The following is a 15,418-nucleotide window of genomic DNA, read 5'->3' as shown; positions in this document are numbered from 1 at the left end:
AAATTTGATATGAAGAAAGTTAGATGCTCTTAGTGAAAATAGTTTTGCTACATGGAAAAGACACAGATTATAATCTGAGGGTGGCAGAAATCAAGGTTTTAACAAAAAAGCTAATGGATAAATAGAACCATGGATATAGATTATTTGCTCTTCTAGTTTTACCATTAAGAGAATCACAGCAGGGAAAGAGTTCCCCTGGAAGGGTGTTGAGTTCAGTAAGTACCTCCTTAGACCCAGGCAACCAGGGTCCCTGCCCTGCTCTGACTCTGTATCTTAGAGGGCCTGGCTTGTGGCTTTCTCTGGTCAGTGCCCTTCCTTATGGTATGAAGGATTCAAGGAACCAAGAGGACATACCCACTTGGAGTCTTTGGCCCCCTTTTTAGTACATGGTCCCATAACTCAGACTCCAGAAGTCCCTATGTAAGTGACTCTCGGGTTGTTTCCAAGATCTGTGAAGACCTCTCTCCTATGGCCTGGATCCAAAATCCTGAGGGTGTGAGTACATAACTAGTGTCCGCATATTCGGCCCACAGGGTGTGCAGTGAAGGTGTTTGTGGGCATTGGATGGTGGTGTGAAGAGTGGTAGACTTGTCTTCTGGATTGTCCACGCACATACCTGTGAGGCTGCAGCTTTTGCAGGATGGAGGTGGGGATGTGAAGAGAACGGCGCTAGGCTAACAGGGAGTGGTGGGAGGCTCCATGATTGCCCTAAGGCTAATATTGGACTCAGTGATGTTGTCAGTCCATTCTATACTCCATGAATCTTTTTCCCCCTTAGGGGGAAGATATTTTCATAACTTATGAATGTCATTAATTTTGCTTGGATCTTCAATTAAAGAAGTTGAATGATACACAGCTGAATGCAGTATATTTACTGATTCTTCAAACATTGAGAAGGCACCACTATGGTATTAATAAATATTTGCACTCTCACTGCAGATGTGGGACAAACAGAGTGCTATAGGGGAAGATATGAATTTGACTCAGTCCTTATTTTTAATTCACTTCCATTTTTAGAAAATGTCTTTTATCATGAGAGCCATTCATAATGTACTAAAATTAACCACCATGTGATTGTAGCATTTACAGTAACATCATGCTTGTGCCTGGCATCTGTGTTTGTCTCCTTGTTAATTCCTCAACCTTTCCATTTATTTTTCATGTTCACAAAGGTTAATTGACATCGACTACTGTTTATATGAGGAATTCCTTGGTGAGTCTTAGTGGTAGCCGCTTTGTAAGGTTTCAGTTCAGTTGAGCAGAGAACTTTGATAGTCAATCTACAAGGCTCTCTGTAAGCCTAGCACTTAATTGAAGTGCACTACCCCTGACTGGGCTGTATTGTCAGGCATGGGGGATGTTTGATGTTTTTGCTTTCTTTTTCATGTGGCTTAATCCTCCATACACAGAGTCCCTCTTGGGGTTCTTATAGGCACTTTCCTTTTTGCTAGGTCATTGTGCTGATAAAACAGTAGTGATTTATTGGTGATGCTCTGACGCCTTGGGCTGAGGTTGGGCAGTATGGATACAATACATCTGTATACTGCTTTTCACTTGGTATGCAAATTGGCACACATAATGTGGTTTTTACACAACAACACTGTAAAGTAGGCAGAGCACTACTTCCTCCAACACTGGTCCCTCTGTAGCAATGGGAGACTTAAGGCTCTGGTCACAGTGGCAGGTGATGGAAAAACAGCTGAATCCTTCTGACCAGTGCTTATCCCCTACACCAGTGGCACATGGACCCATTTCCCTTGTCATGAAGGTCAATTGTGCCTGCTGTGGAGGCCTCCAGTGCTCTGTACAATTTGAGAATCAGTGACCCACATATGTTACTTTTTGATTCTGAGTTGGTAATTGGCTCCTAGTAACTCACTTCCCATACCTTGGGTTTCTGTGGGTGGTGTTTGCACATTGCTCTCATTTATGTCCACTGGCTTGCCTTTTGAGGCTTAAATATAAAGGTATAGCCATATGTATAGGATGATACATATGTATGTGTACGTACTATATTTTCTTGTGATTTTGTATCTGTTACCACCAGCTAAAATTGATGTAAAAAGATAGGCTGGTAACAGTTTAGCCTACTTGTTCATGGTTTTCTGGGGGGAAGGGGAATCAGATAATTTTCCCTTAGATAAATAAGTGTTTAGGGTTGAGATGTCTGTCTAACATGGCGCTATCACCCTCTCATAAAATCACCTTTTTATCCTCTGTCCTTTGGATCCAGAGAATTAACATCCATAATGTCAGGGAAATAGGATTCACTACCCCCATCTAGCTTCCTGTTCCAAGTCCACGGCCAGCACCTTGGCTGAGGCTTCTCAGCAGATCCATGGTGGTCTGCCCCTCAGCCATCTGTGCCTGGAAAACATCTGTAATTGGTGGCCCCAAGGCAGTGCCAAAGCCTCTTGGGATGGGTGGACGCCAGAAACATCCAAGTTTCCAACCCTTCTGCCTGACGTGGCCTGCCAGTTTCTAACAGAATTCCCTCTAATACCTCTGCTCACAGTATCAAGGGACTCCCAGATGAGCCTGAAATGGACAAGAGCGTACTTCTGCCCATGCTGACATGAGTGTAGGCTTTTCAGGTTAATGGAAGAAACTGGGTGCCTTTGGAGTTTACTTCGTATTGCCCCTGACTGGTTCGATGAACAGGGATTATCAACAATTTGCCAAGCAGCAAGTATGAGTTTACAAAAAACAAAACCCATAGGTGGAACAATCTTGCCAAACTGCCAGCTATGATATTCTGGGTTTCATTTAATTTTAAATCTATTTACCCCCAGGTGCAAGTGGCATGGAATTACAGTATCCCCTGTGGTCCCTCCCTGGATGTAGGTGTGTGGTAGACATCTGCTGACCAGCACTTGCAGAAGCTGAATTCTTATCTAACGCTGTTTGCTGGGGATCTTGTAGCCAAAGCCTTTTAAATCAAAGGGAATCATCAGAGAGAACAAAAAGGGATCCCCTACTCTTAAGAGAAAGGCCCTGATGGTGTTCCATTAACTGTCTGCCTTAAACATCTGAATGCTTTAAATAACTAGAGTGCATTTGTCTCCCTGTCTCTGTCCTCATTAAGCAGGATAAGTTTAAACACACACACAAGTACACATACACACACGTGCACACACGCTTCTGTGGGGATACAGCCCATGTCACTATTTGTTATTCATCACAGTATATGAGATCTCTGTTATGAAATGTCCTGTCTCCAAAAACAGATATTGCTTTTCTTTTAGAAAAATATCCTTGGCTGGATCCCTGGAACTTTAATTAAAATCCTTGTTACTCTTTAAAAAATGTTATTGCATTTCAGACAGCTTGGATGTAAAACAGTGATGCCAGGAACCAGAATGTTTTGCTGGTGGGATAAGGGACTATGAGAACAGATCAAAGGGCTGCCTGGGCTAGCCTGAGAGGTGTCAGGAGACAGCTCCTGGGAGAGACCTGCCACTTAATGTGGGACCATCAGTCCCCCAGATTTAAAGGTAGTTATCTGAAGCAGTCACAAATTTTCTTCCATTTGTGCCCTTGACATTGTCTAGGTTGTTTTCAATAAAAAACTAAGAAGATTATTATTAACTAATTAGTTAATTCATTTATGATTTTTGGTCATTTATGGCACTACTTAACACTGATCTCTTCAATAGGCTGTGAACCACCCGAGGACAGGAGCTACACCTGTTTGTTTGCTGCCATATCTCTGGCACAGGACTCAGAATGTGTTAGTGAAAGTAGGTAGGCAGTAAACATTTTTGGAATGGATGTGGAGGCCCTTGATGTTCTGGATATGAAGGATGAGATATGAAGGAGGCTAAGACATAGTCCTTGCCCTCATAGAGCTCTCAGGCTATTGGGTATATCAAAGGTAATTAGAACTTTTGGTTATTAGGAGTTACTATTTCTTTAGCGACTTATGATGTGCCAAGTACTTCTCAGACTTTTAACTCTCAAAGGAACTTCATAAGATAGGGTTTTTTTTTTTTTCTTTTCCAGAACATGAAACAGTATGAGAGAATTTAAATGGTTTACCCAAAGACACATGTCTACTAAATAGAGAATGCTGTCTTTCAACTTGGACCTATCTGTCTCTAATAATTTTGATGGTGCTATCACCTTTGAACATTTATCTCTTAGTGTTTCAAAGTCAAGATTTTCTGCTTGTTCTTAATGGAGAACTAGAGGAGATTGAAAAACACATTTTTTTTTTTTTTTTTAGTAAAGTTACTAAATGGTTTGCATTACATTTATTTGGTCAGATGAGCTTTGTCTTCATAAAATGGGAATGGAAATATCTATCCTCTGCTTGTCCCACCATTGTAGTTTGGAAGTAGAGAACTTGTTTGATTTCATAGGCTCATGGCTGGAAATAATTTGCCTCATGATGTGTTGTGCCTTGAGTCTCACCTGTTTTTGATTTAGATGAGTCTCTGGACTTTAGATGAGACTGGTGCTGAAATGAGTTAAGACTTTGGGGCGTTTGGGATGGGATGAATATATTTTTCACTGTGAGAGGAACATAAATTTGGGGGACTAGGGGTGAAATACTGTGGTTTGAATGTGTTCCCCGAAAAGCATGTGTTGGAAACCTAATCCCCAATGCAACAGCATTGGAAGGTGGGGCCTAGCACGAGATGATTAGCCCGTGAAGGCTCTGCCCTCATGAATGGATTAATGCTGTTATCACCAGAGTACGGTCATAAAAGAGTGAGTTCAGTTATTTCTCTCTCACTGTCTCTTGCTCTTCATCCTTCCACCATGTTATGATCAGAAAGAAGACCCTCACCAGTTGTCTGCCGCTTTATCTTGGACTTCTGAGCCTTTGAACCATGAGCTCATAAATGTCTGTTCATTATAAATTATCCAGTCTCAGGTGTTTTGTTATACCAGCACAAAATAGACTAAGACAGTACCTGTGAAGGTGAGACTCTTCTTGAGTGAGTGAAGGTGGTGCTGAGTGCAGGGCAGTCAGGTGGCGTGGGGGAAGCAGAGTGAGCCCCGTGCTCTGAGCTATTCTGAGCTTTTCTTACTTTTACTATGGGTGGGCTTGCAGGACGTAGATCAGTTGGTGCTGACGGTTTGGGCAGGGGGCAGGCAGATCAGCTGTGGAGGGTGCTGTGGCCATATTCTTCTCTTATGTTTCTGAGGAGAGACATGGGACACTCTACCACCACCAGAGATTTAGGAATAGAGCCGGTGGTGGGGGGTGCTATTCTTGTGAGCACCGAACCCCCTCCTCAGGTTCTTACACTCATTTGAAGAGGATCTGTTGCAGTTGAGCTGGGCAGTAACCTGGCTTCTGGTAGCATGTGGCCCCTTGCTTGAAGACAACAGGATCTGCCACTCACTAGGAGGTCCTTCGGGTCTGGAGCTGAGGCAGACGCTGAAGCAAAGGATGAAGGGAATTGGCAGATAATGTGCTTTCTCATGCGAATTCCTCAGTGGTCCTCCCATGAAGAAGGGTAGAAGAATGCTGGGACTCTCACTCCTTAGGCAGAAGGGACCAGATTTGACTTACTGCCTGGGTGCCTTTACGTCAGAAATTCTGAGTTCTTGTCTCAGGCGTGCCCTTGCATAGAGCCAGGATGCCACAGAACTAGCTCCCTCTTATATTATGGCAGAGGATACATAGACTCAAAGCCTGCCCTGCCTTCTCATTCTACAGATTAAAATCAAACAAAACAAAACAGAGGCCCAGAGAGGTTATACGAATGAACCAAAAGATTTGGGTTTTTTTTTTGCCTTCAGCTTTGGCTTCCAAATCCATTTTCAGCCTTGTGCACTCAGGCTATGGGTGAACTGAGGAAGTCCAGACCTTCCTGCGGTAGAGGGATCCACAAGAGCACAAAAGTGCAGGTCAGCTCCAGCATCTGTGTTGCTTGAGTCTGGAGGTAGTGGTGGATGGGATGCCTTCCTCCTTGAATGACTCCCAGGCTCTGTAACAGCGGTCTTGAATGGCAGCTGTTTTTATGGGTGAGAGGGCGGACTTCATCAGAATCTCCTGGAGAGAGTTTCAAAACACGTGTAAACTCTGCTTGCCTCATGCTACCAAGTGTAATCCACAGTGCAAGAGATGGCAGTGAGCACAAGTTTTGTAAGTAATTCTGATGTGTCCATCCCCTGCTGAGTGCCTTGTGGTACTATTTGACAATGGTAAACCCTTGAGGGAGTTCTCATCTTAAGGGTCATTGTGTTCTCCACAGCATCTGATGTGTAATTCAGTGGATATTTGTTGAACCAACGGATGAAGCAAATGGCAGTGGAGAGATAAGAACAGAATCTGAGCAGACAGGCCTGAGCACTGGAATGTGAGGGGGACTGGCGGTGCCTTGGTCAATACGTGTTAATCGAGTTTGCTTAAAGGTGAGTCTGGCCTTCTGCAGCAGTCTGACCATTGACTCTTTATCAATAAACATAAATACTGTTCTGCCCTTGACCTCGAGAGTTAAAATAATAAATAGCTTAATTGGTCATCATTAACTCCACTTCAAATTTACTATTGCCGAGTGTGGCCTTGAACAAAATGACTCCCATGCTCAGCCCAGGCATTTTATCCCCGAACCTCCCAAAGGAGTGTCCCTGGTAAAACAAATAAAATCAGCCTCCCACCTACTCCTTCCCATCAATAGCACGTTTGCTATTGAGTCCAGGCAAATGGCCATTTGCAAGGTTGGATGAATAGTTAAGCCACACAGGCACAATGTAGTATGACAATTCTTCATGGTAATATCGTCCTCCTCATTACATTTGAATATAGATTGCCAGTGTGCAATGCCTTCGACCTCGCTCTCTATTTGTGAGGTTTAGGAGTTCTTCAGACAAGGTGACGTCCACGTGTGCTCCTCAGAAATTATTAGCCTATTTGTAAACCTAAACAAAATCATAGCTATTGTCTCTAAGCACTTAATTTGCCAAATCTCTTTTCTTCCTATCCTTAATTATGTATAAATTTATAGACTTAAGCCACCTGCCTCCTCAATGCTTGTATATAATTGTACCTCTTAGCTGCCACTTAACGGCTCTGGGCTCTTCCTTTATACTGTCTTTGCTTCAAACTGTACATTTAAATATCAGTACTCAGCTCAGCTTCTGAGTATTAAACATTTTTTCTCTACTTCCTTGAAAAGCTGTGAACAAGCCTTTTAGCATTTTATCTGGACCAAACAGTAGTGGCTTTACACGAGAAACGAGAACTCTGGAAGTAAATCTATGTATTTATATGTCTAAAGTGCATTATAAAAAGAAGCAATAAATCTAGTTTTCTACGTAAAAGGAATTAGATTTTCCAGTTTACCTCTGCACTGGGATTAATAAAATGTGCAACAAATAGCTGATGGAATGATCCATTTGAAGTTTGTAAAGGTATCTAGGGAAGCTGGCTGGAGTAGCCTTTCCATTTTTTCAAAAGCAGGATGCCTCTTAATTTTTTGATTCAGTCTTGTTTCTGAATGACTGTTTTAAAATGAGCTGAGAGGCTGTTACCTGCCTATTTCTGCATGGCTGAGCAAATTCACCCGTAAATCCAAGTTTCTCTTCGTTTCCATCACTATACGTCTCCAAATTACAGAGAATTCATTCCTGAGCTGGAGAGGTGCCAGAAGTTTCTCATCTGGCTGTCTGTGGGCTGCCTTTTTCTTTCCCCTCTTTGAGGCTTTCTGATGCCTAGAGTGAGCTCAACTCAAAGGTTTCCAGCCTCACACTCGCCTCACATTCCCCCACAGTCACATTGAGCTCTGTAATTCTGAGGAATACAGTGTGCCAGCATCCGATCCAGTCTCCTTTCACCTGCGGGTGTTCCAGAAACTTCAAAATGCGTCTGGTAATGTATTTGCTTTTCTAAACGTGCCACTTTGATGTGCGTTATATGCAGCTGCTTATTATTTTTTAAAAATCTGTCATTTGAATTAAAATGCATGCAAAAAATGTCAAAAAGAGCTTATAGAACAGTGTGGGCTTAATTGTTGGTCTAGGTGTGTGTGCATGTGTCCTTGTTAATGTAGGCATGTGTGCACAAATATGTATTATTTATGTATTCATGTGTCTGTGCAGACAGATTTCACTAAAGGAATCTCATTGAAAGCAACACTTTATATGAACATCCAGATTTTCTAATCAGATCTGTAAACATCTTAACAACAGCAAGTAGAAGAAAAATAAAATTTTCAAACCCATGCAAATGGTATGTTTTAAACACTTATTTAAAAAGCCCTCCTTTCTTGTGTGTGTGTGTGTGTGCATGTGTATGGGGAGGAGGTGTTGATTTTTGAAAACTGGGAGAGAAGAGTTGTATTGCTGCTGCATGAGAATTTCTACCCCATGTTACCTGCCTTCTTAAAACTCAGTAAGCACTGAGGGGAAAAGATGTGGTTCTGCTTTGGAGTAACCCCAGGGGAACGTTGATCCGCAGTGTTCAGCAGGCATTTTAGGTATTCTAAATACTAGTGCTTGAATAATAAGTAGATGGGGTAGATTTGCTATAGCCAAATCCTGCTATGTTTTCTGTCTTGTAGGAATCACATTCACACTGTACATTTAGGATCTGCATGTGTTTATTGAACTCGAGTGAAGCAGCGTGAGAGTGCAGGCTCATAAATCATATTATTTATTTGCTAGTGTTGGGTGCTAGATTCTAAAATTAAGAGATTACTTAGCAATTAATAATATAGTCAGCATCCCTTGTCTCATTGGGTGAGATTTACATCCTTGGGACTTGCTCTTCTAGTTGTAAAGATGAATGATTTAAGGTTCGTACTTAATTGCTATTTCAAACTCTTAAGCTAGAAAGATACTTGCAACACTATATTTAAAAGACTTATTCTGAAAAATGTGTATGTATATTTCTAACTGATGGTGAGCTAATTATGACTATAATGTGCTATTTGCTTAAAAACAACTGATCTTGAGTATTGCTTACTTTTGTAATAGAAACTTGTTTTCTTGCCTTCAGATTATCATAATTCTTTCACTTTGCATTATGCTCTTGCTTTTTGAGATCAATATTAACTAATTGTTGTAAAGATGAGAAAATGAGGTAGCAAGTCAAATAGCATGCACTAAGTAGGTTTTCTTTGAACTAGTAGTTTTCTAAGAAATTAAATAGATTTTCACAAGTAGGTTTTCTAAATGTTCAGTGAGTAGTGATACTTGAAAATGGAAGCATCTTAAATATTAACTTAAGTGGAGCAGATTAGGATAGTATTAATGCCATCTTGTAGTTTCTTAATATATTTAAGATGAGGTAGTAAATAGGTTAATTATTTTATATTGGCTATTATTTTTGCTTCATGATAATGATTATAAAAGCAGCAATTGCTTTTGATTTACTTCGCATTGTGGACAATTGTAAACTTTAGTAAAATAATTTACTAAGTTGTAACAATAAAATTGAATATTATTAAAGTCAGTGTGAAAGCTGCTTTTACTTTTTAGCATCCGAGATCTAATATTTTATCACATATAGAGCTGTGTACTTATAGAGGATTATGTATATTTTTAAAAATTTACAGAACTCTAAATGCTGATTTTATCAACCATGTTCAATTTATAATTAAAGTATAATAGTACAGTAAAAATGCATTTCAGTGGGTAGAAATGGCTCCTTGAAACAGCATATTATATTAGGAGCCATTAAAAATCTGTGTGGGCTATTGATGTTATACTCATAGATTGTTCTGTGTGTAACTGATTCCTATTTTAGGTCCTATTCATTTCCAGTGTTATAAATGAACCTAAGATTGTGTCCTATTCAGTGTAGGAATCTTGCCTTGAATGTAAATATCTTAATGAAGATTTTAAATTGAATGAATAGGATGGCTGAAGATTTAGCAGTACCTTTTTTCATGTGTATTGCAATATGCATAAATACGTATATAGAAATAGTAAGTTATGTAAAAATATTCCTTGCCTTCAATCACATTACAAAATACTCTCACTTTACTTTTGAAGTCAGTTATTTTGTTTAAAGTTTCATAGGTGTAAAAAGAGGTTTTGTTTTTCAAAGCTTATGTAGTACTGTGTGGTAACAGGAAAACACTCTGTGCCATTTTGTAGTGAATATCATATGTACTAAAAAGTGAAAGGAAAGAATGCTGCATTTGCCATCTGTCTCTAAGTATGACCTCCTACTGGCTTTAGACATATTGTAGACCAGGCCTTTATTTTATGAAACAAATTTATATTACCCCCAAATACCTAAAATGATTGTAAAACACTTCCCCCATACAATAGTTTCCCCATTATGTGACTGAGACTGTCCTAACAAACATTTTATTTTTAAGGCTCATATATAGAATGAAGACATACAAATATAATTTGTAGGCTGACCACGCATCCAAAGCTGAAAACATTCTTCCTTTTAGTAAGCATTTATTAAGCATCACATCGCCAAGCTGGCTTCTAGCTTTGGGACAAAAGGAGGTGTCAAGTAGGGAAGCTCCTGTTTAAAGATACCATTCCTACTATTTCATTATTAACTGTTATTTATGGAGGCATGACACCTTCAATATGGTTTGAGAATTGCATTGGCTTTTTTTTGTTTGTTTGTTTTTTGTACCACTTAGTTTCAAAAGGACAAAATTATTGGGAGCATTTGCCAATAGAGAAGAACAATCACAGTTAGAGTGGGGAGGGCATGCTGATCAAGAAAAATTCTCTGGGGAAGATGAGTTCTCAACCAAGCAGGGGAGGAGGTTATTAGCAAAAATTGATATAAAGGAGAGGAATAGGAGAATTTGGGGTAGATGGAACAGAAAGGAGAAGTAAATCATGGCAGGAGACGAGAAGGCAATGACAGTGTGTGGAGAGAGGAGCTATATTAGAAGTAAGAGGAAATAAAATTAAAAAAATTATAGAGTTGGGCTTTACATTTTTCAAAATTAGTATTCACTAACCTTATTATAGTCTGTGGAAAATAATTTGATTAAGTAAACATTTATCCTATTTTGTTATACCAAACAACCTCTGTAAACAAAATTTCAAAGTCTACATAATAATTTTAATTTCTATTTATTGAGCATTTACTATGGGCCAGCTATGGGCCAGGCACTACACTAAATACTTTAAATGCATTATCTTATATAGTCCTCATTTACTATTAATATCCACATTCTACTGGTGAAGAAACTGAGGTACTGAGAAGTTTATGTAACTTGTCTAAGTTTGTATAAGGTCAGAAATGGAGGAGTGGGATTTGAACCCAGATTCTAGAGCCCAACCTTCTAGCTACACACACACAAAAAAATCACTTCAGCTTATTTCATCTCTAGTTCCAGGTCCAGACTGGTATAACTAGTTGTTCACTGGCTGTGTCATTTAGGTTCTCTGGGAAGAGATTCTGAGACAGAATTAGTAGTGCAAGTGGTTTATTTGAGAGTAAAGACAAATGGGGAAGGAAGCAAAATTGGGCAGGGAGAGCCTTCTGACCACACAATGCAGATCTCACAAAATCTCACCCAACCCAATGGCAACCTCTGGAGGGAAGAGTGCCCATTAAAGGAGTCTCACAGTGGGCAGAAATGACCAGGCCTAGTACCCCTGCTATGCTCAATCGCTGGCTAGGGGTTCTCTGAAAGAGCATGACTGTGGCTTAAAAGTCAAGGAAGATCCTGAAGGTCCTGTAGCTGGATGTTGTCAGCTAACTGCACTTCTTACAGCTGAATAGCAAGTTCTTTCTTGAAGGGAGAGCTGGGCAGTGTGCCTCCGTGGCTGTCAAGGTGATATCTCTACAAAATGTATCATAGGAACTTAGCGGTAAGGCAAGCTAGGTGCCTAGGGTGAAGAATTTAAGGAAGTACGTATGCTTTGGGTCATTCAAGTGCTGAGTGGGCACCTCAGAGTAAGTGTCTCCTTAAGTTTTGCACCCTCAGGCACCTTGCCTGTCTCACCCTAGTCCCCAGAACCTCACATTCAACACACTTAGAATTGATCTCATCATAGTCCCTCCAAATGTACTCTTACAGTCTTATCTCTCAGGAAAATCCAAGAACTGCTCAGTACATCCTCCTACTAGTCTCTGCTCCCATCCAATTCAGTCTCTCCACTGCCACAGCATCATCTATGTGAAATACAACTCTGATTTATAATTCCAATGCATAATACTCTTCATTGGTTCCCTGTAGCCTAAAGAATGAATTCCAAGGTTCTTTCTATGGCATGTAAAGACCCTGTATGATCTGACTGTATGGACAATCTGGATTCAGGGCTGAAGCAATTTCAGTGCTGTATCTAAGGAACATTAGAATTGTTTATTTTTAAATATTTTAAGTATTTTAAATATAGAATAGGTATTTTATAGAATAGAATTTTATAGAATAGAATAGAATTTTTAAATATAGAATATAGAATTCCATATATTTGGAGAATATATGGAAACTAATGGGAGATATACCTGGAAAAGTAAATTGGAGCTGACCAAAGAACTGTGGTCATGGAGTTTAACTTTTCTTTTGAAGGGATCTGATCAGAGAAGTAACATGATCAAATTAGGCTTGCATGAAGGTGAATGAGGCTGTGATGTGGAGGCTCCACTGAATGGAGAGCAATCAGAGCCAGGGAGACCAGTAAGAAGGCTGTGTTGCTATTCCAGGTGAGAAGAAATGAGGTCTTGAGTTAGGAATGTAAAAAATAAAAAAAGACATGAAAAAATATGAAGGAAAAATAGAATTTTAAGGCTTATTAAAAGAAGATGTGAGGGGAAGATAGTACTCAAATGGGACTTGAACACTTGAATTGAGTGATGGGAGGCTTGTATATGGGAACCAGAAATGGACAGAAGGATCTTGTTGAGGAAAGATGACAAGAGTCTAAGAGGTGTCTGCAGATTAACCATCTCATTTATTTCCCCAAATGAATATTACACAAATTTTTCATTTTTCCTTCATCTCAGGCACTGCTTGTTCAGCTCCTCAAATTTTGCCTGATTTTTAATTTACTGTCATTTAGAGATTTTCACAATAATCCTTTAAACAAAAGATTAAGGCATCAAAGACAAAAGCTATGTTTACAGACACCAACCATTCTAACAACATTTAGGTTCTTTTTTCTAAATTCAACTGTAAAAACACCTTTTTGGGATCCACACAATTTCTAACAGCCAGTTTGAGTAACTAATTATTATTATATTTTATTTTTTTAAGAAGTTGTATTGGCTTCATATAGACCTGATCCTGCCCAGCAGAGGCTGACAAGACTGGCCCATCTAATTAAAGGTCTTTGTTCCTGGGGTAGATAGAAGAGCCAACACTGTTATCATGAGTTGCAGACATCTTCTCATAGAGGAAATCTGGAACTGCTGCCTCCCACTGCCCAACTAACAAAGGGGCAAAGGTAATTGATTTAACATGAACAGAAAAAAGACTTTGCAAGTAAAGATTCACATTATATATGATTGTGACACATAATTAAAAACTCAATTTTCAATAAAACGGAAATAATGGCAAAGACTTGATGCTAAATAAGCTTTAGGTGCAGAAATGAATAATAAGTTTTATAGGAATTTGCAATGCAATATGAGAAGCTCAAAGCAAATATTTAATTGCCCTGAAAACTGAACAACATAACAGTCACATTTGCATATTCTTCCAGGCTGACTTGTTTTACTGTAGAGTGCAGGAAACCCCTTGTAGTAATATTATGTTAGCATCCATGGTGTACAAAAAAAATTTTTTAAGAGACAATCAAATTAACCTCCAAATCTGACTGAATAACCGCCTACACTGACTTGTGCCTAACAAGCTGCGACAATCAAAAGATAAGCTGGTAACATGTTGTTTGTTTTGTGACAGTGATAACAGAGATCTAATGCCTCATTCGTAACTAGGGCTGCCAGACATAGAAATACAAGATTTGCATACTCTGACCTCCAGAGCATGGAGCTATCATAAGCCAATGAGTATAAATTCCCTTTTCTGTTTCAGACTTAGATATAGGACAGTATGTTTTCCTGATTTCATTAAAAAAATGAATAAGACACTGAAACATAAAAGGGAGGGGTCTGCGTATGTGGACATTTGTAATTCCGTGCTCCAACTCCAAACTTCAGGGAAGCGATCTATACGGATGATATTTAATCTTCATGGCAGATCAATGAGGCAGACACTGTTGGTTACTGCCTATCTCACAGATGAGGAAAACTGCTGGAGAGGCTTGATAACCTGTTAAAGGTAACACAGTGGTCAAGTAGCAGAGTGGATTTGGACCCAGGGCCTGAGCTCTTAGACATTGAGCTGGGCATGGAGGGTGTGAGCAGAAGCAGTGATTGGCTGGTGGGGTTTGCCCACCCAGAAGGCTCTCCTCTGAAGCTCTCCATCCTTGGACTGTTCTTCTTACCTTTCCTGGGCTCTCAAACTTTCCTATATACTGTAAGGAAACACAGTTGTAAATTCAGGAACCAGCACCAAACCTATTTTTTTGATGGACAGATAATGAGTTTCTCACTGAGCTTAAAAATATGTTGCTACCATATTCTAGTGATGTATGTCTCTGCAGTGTGGGAGTCCATCTGCTCATCCTCACCTAACTATATCACTTTTTTAAAATGGGCTTTGTTGATACTTGGAATTGGGAGACTTTAATTCTGCCTTCAATTTTAGTCCACATTGGACAATTTGAGCTCATACTTTATGGGAGACAGCAAATTGCCACTATATGCTACTCTATGACCATGTATATGTAATTAAATATACATGAATATTCCAACTGTATGACAGTCTGATGAAGGAAGAACGAGATGTGATGGAGCTCCCTGGTAGGCTCTCTTTGTTAGCAAGGATGACCCCATTTATAGCCCCTTATATGTCTCATTCTGAAGTATTGATTTTCTTATCTGTAAAATGAATATGACAACTAGTTCCTGTAAAGAAGCATGTTGTAGTGGAATAAATACAGGCTTTGGAATCAGACATGTCCCGGTACACATCCCCTTGCTGTCACTTTGGAAAGCCACTTTAATATCTCTGGAACAGGAATACTACTACTTAGTATTGCTATGAGGATAAGACGGTGCCTGTGTCAGTCCTGGCACAGGGTAGGTATTCAATAAATGTGTTTAGCATATCGTTAGGAGCACAGAGACAGAGTGTGTAAGTGATTAAAAGCACCTGACCCTGGACCCAAACTTCTAGGCTCAAATCTGAGCATTATCATTTATCAGCCGAGTTACCTTGGGGAATTGAGTTCCCTGTGCCTTCATTTTTTTTGTCTGTAAAAAGGAAATGACTGAAGTACCTTTGTAATAGGGTTGTTGGGAATTACAGGATACTTAAGGTATATTAAGTACTTAGAACAGTGCCTGGCACACAATAAACACTCCATGAGTGTTAAGCCCCTCTTTTGAGATTTATTTCACTTCAATGTGATTTCTTCTCAGAGCTCAAGGCCTGGAGATTCACAGTACCTCTAGGGGCAAGGATTTCCA

At 39.7% G+C, this 15,418-nt stretch overlaps 1 protein-coding gene across 1 annotated transcript in view; it reads left to right on the top strand.

Annotated features, from left to right (window-relative positions):
- The first annotated feature begins 7,634 nt into the window (after positions 1-7,634).
- IQCJ (IQ motif containing J) overlaps positions 7,635-15,418 on the top strand; it is a 180,759-nt gene continuing 172,975 nt past the window's right edge. Inside the window, exon 1 of the mRNA XM_025375254.1 lies at positions 7,635-7,825. Within this exon, the coding sequence (XP_025231039.1) occupies positions 7,817-7,825 (9 nt within the window). The 5' untranslated portion in view covers positions 7,635-7,816. The remainder of the gene's footprint in view (positions 7,826-15,418) is intronic.

The sequence above is a fragment of the Theropithecus gelada genome, chromosome 2 (assembly GCF_003255815.1).
Source record: "Theropithecus gelada isolate Dixy chromosome 2, Tgel_1.0, whole genome shotgun sequence".
NCBI classification, from domain to species: domain Eukaryota; kingdom Metazoa; phylum Chordata; class Mammalia; order Primates; family Cercopithecidae; genus Theropithecus; species Theropithecus gelada.
This window is presented reverse-complemented; position numbering and strand designations above follow the sequence as displayed.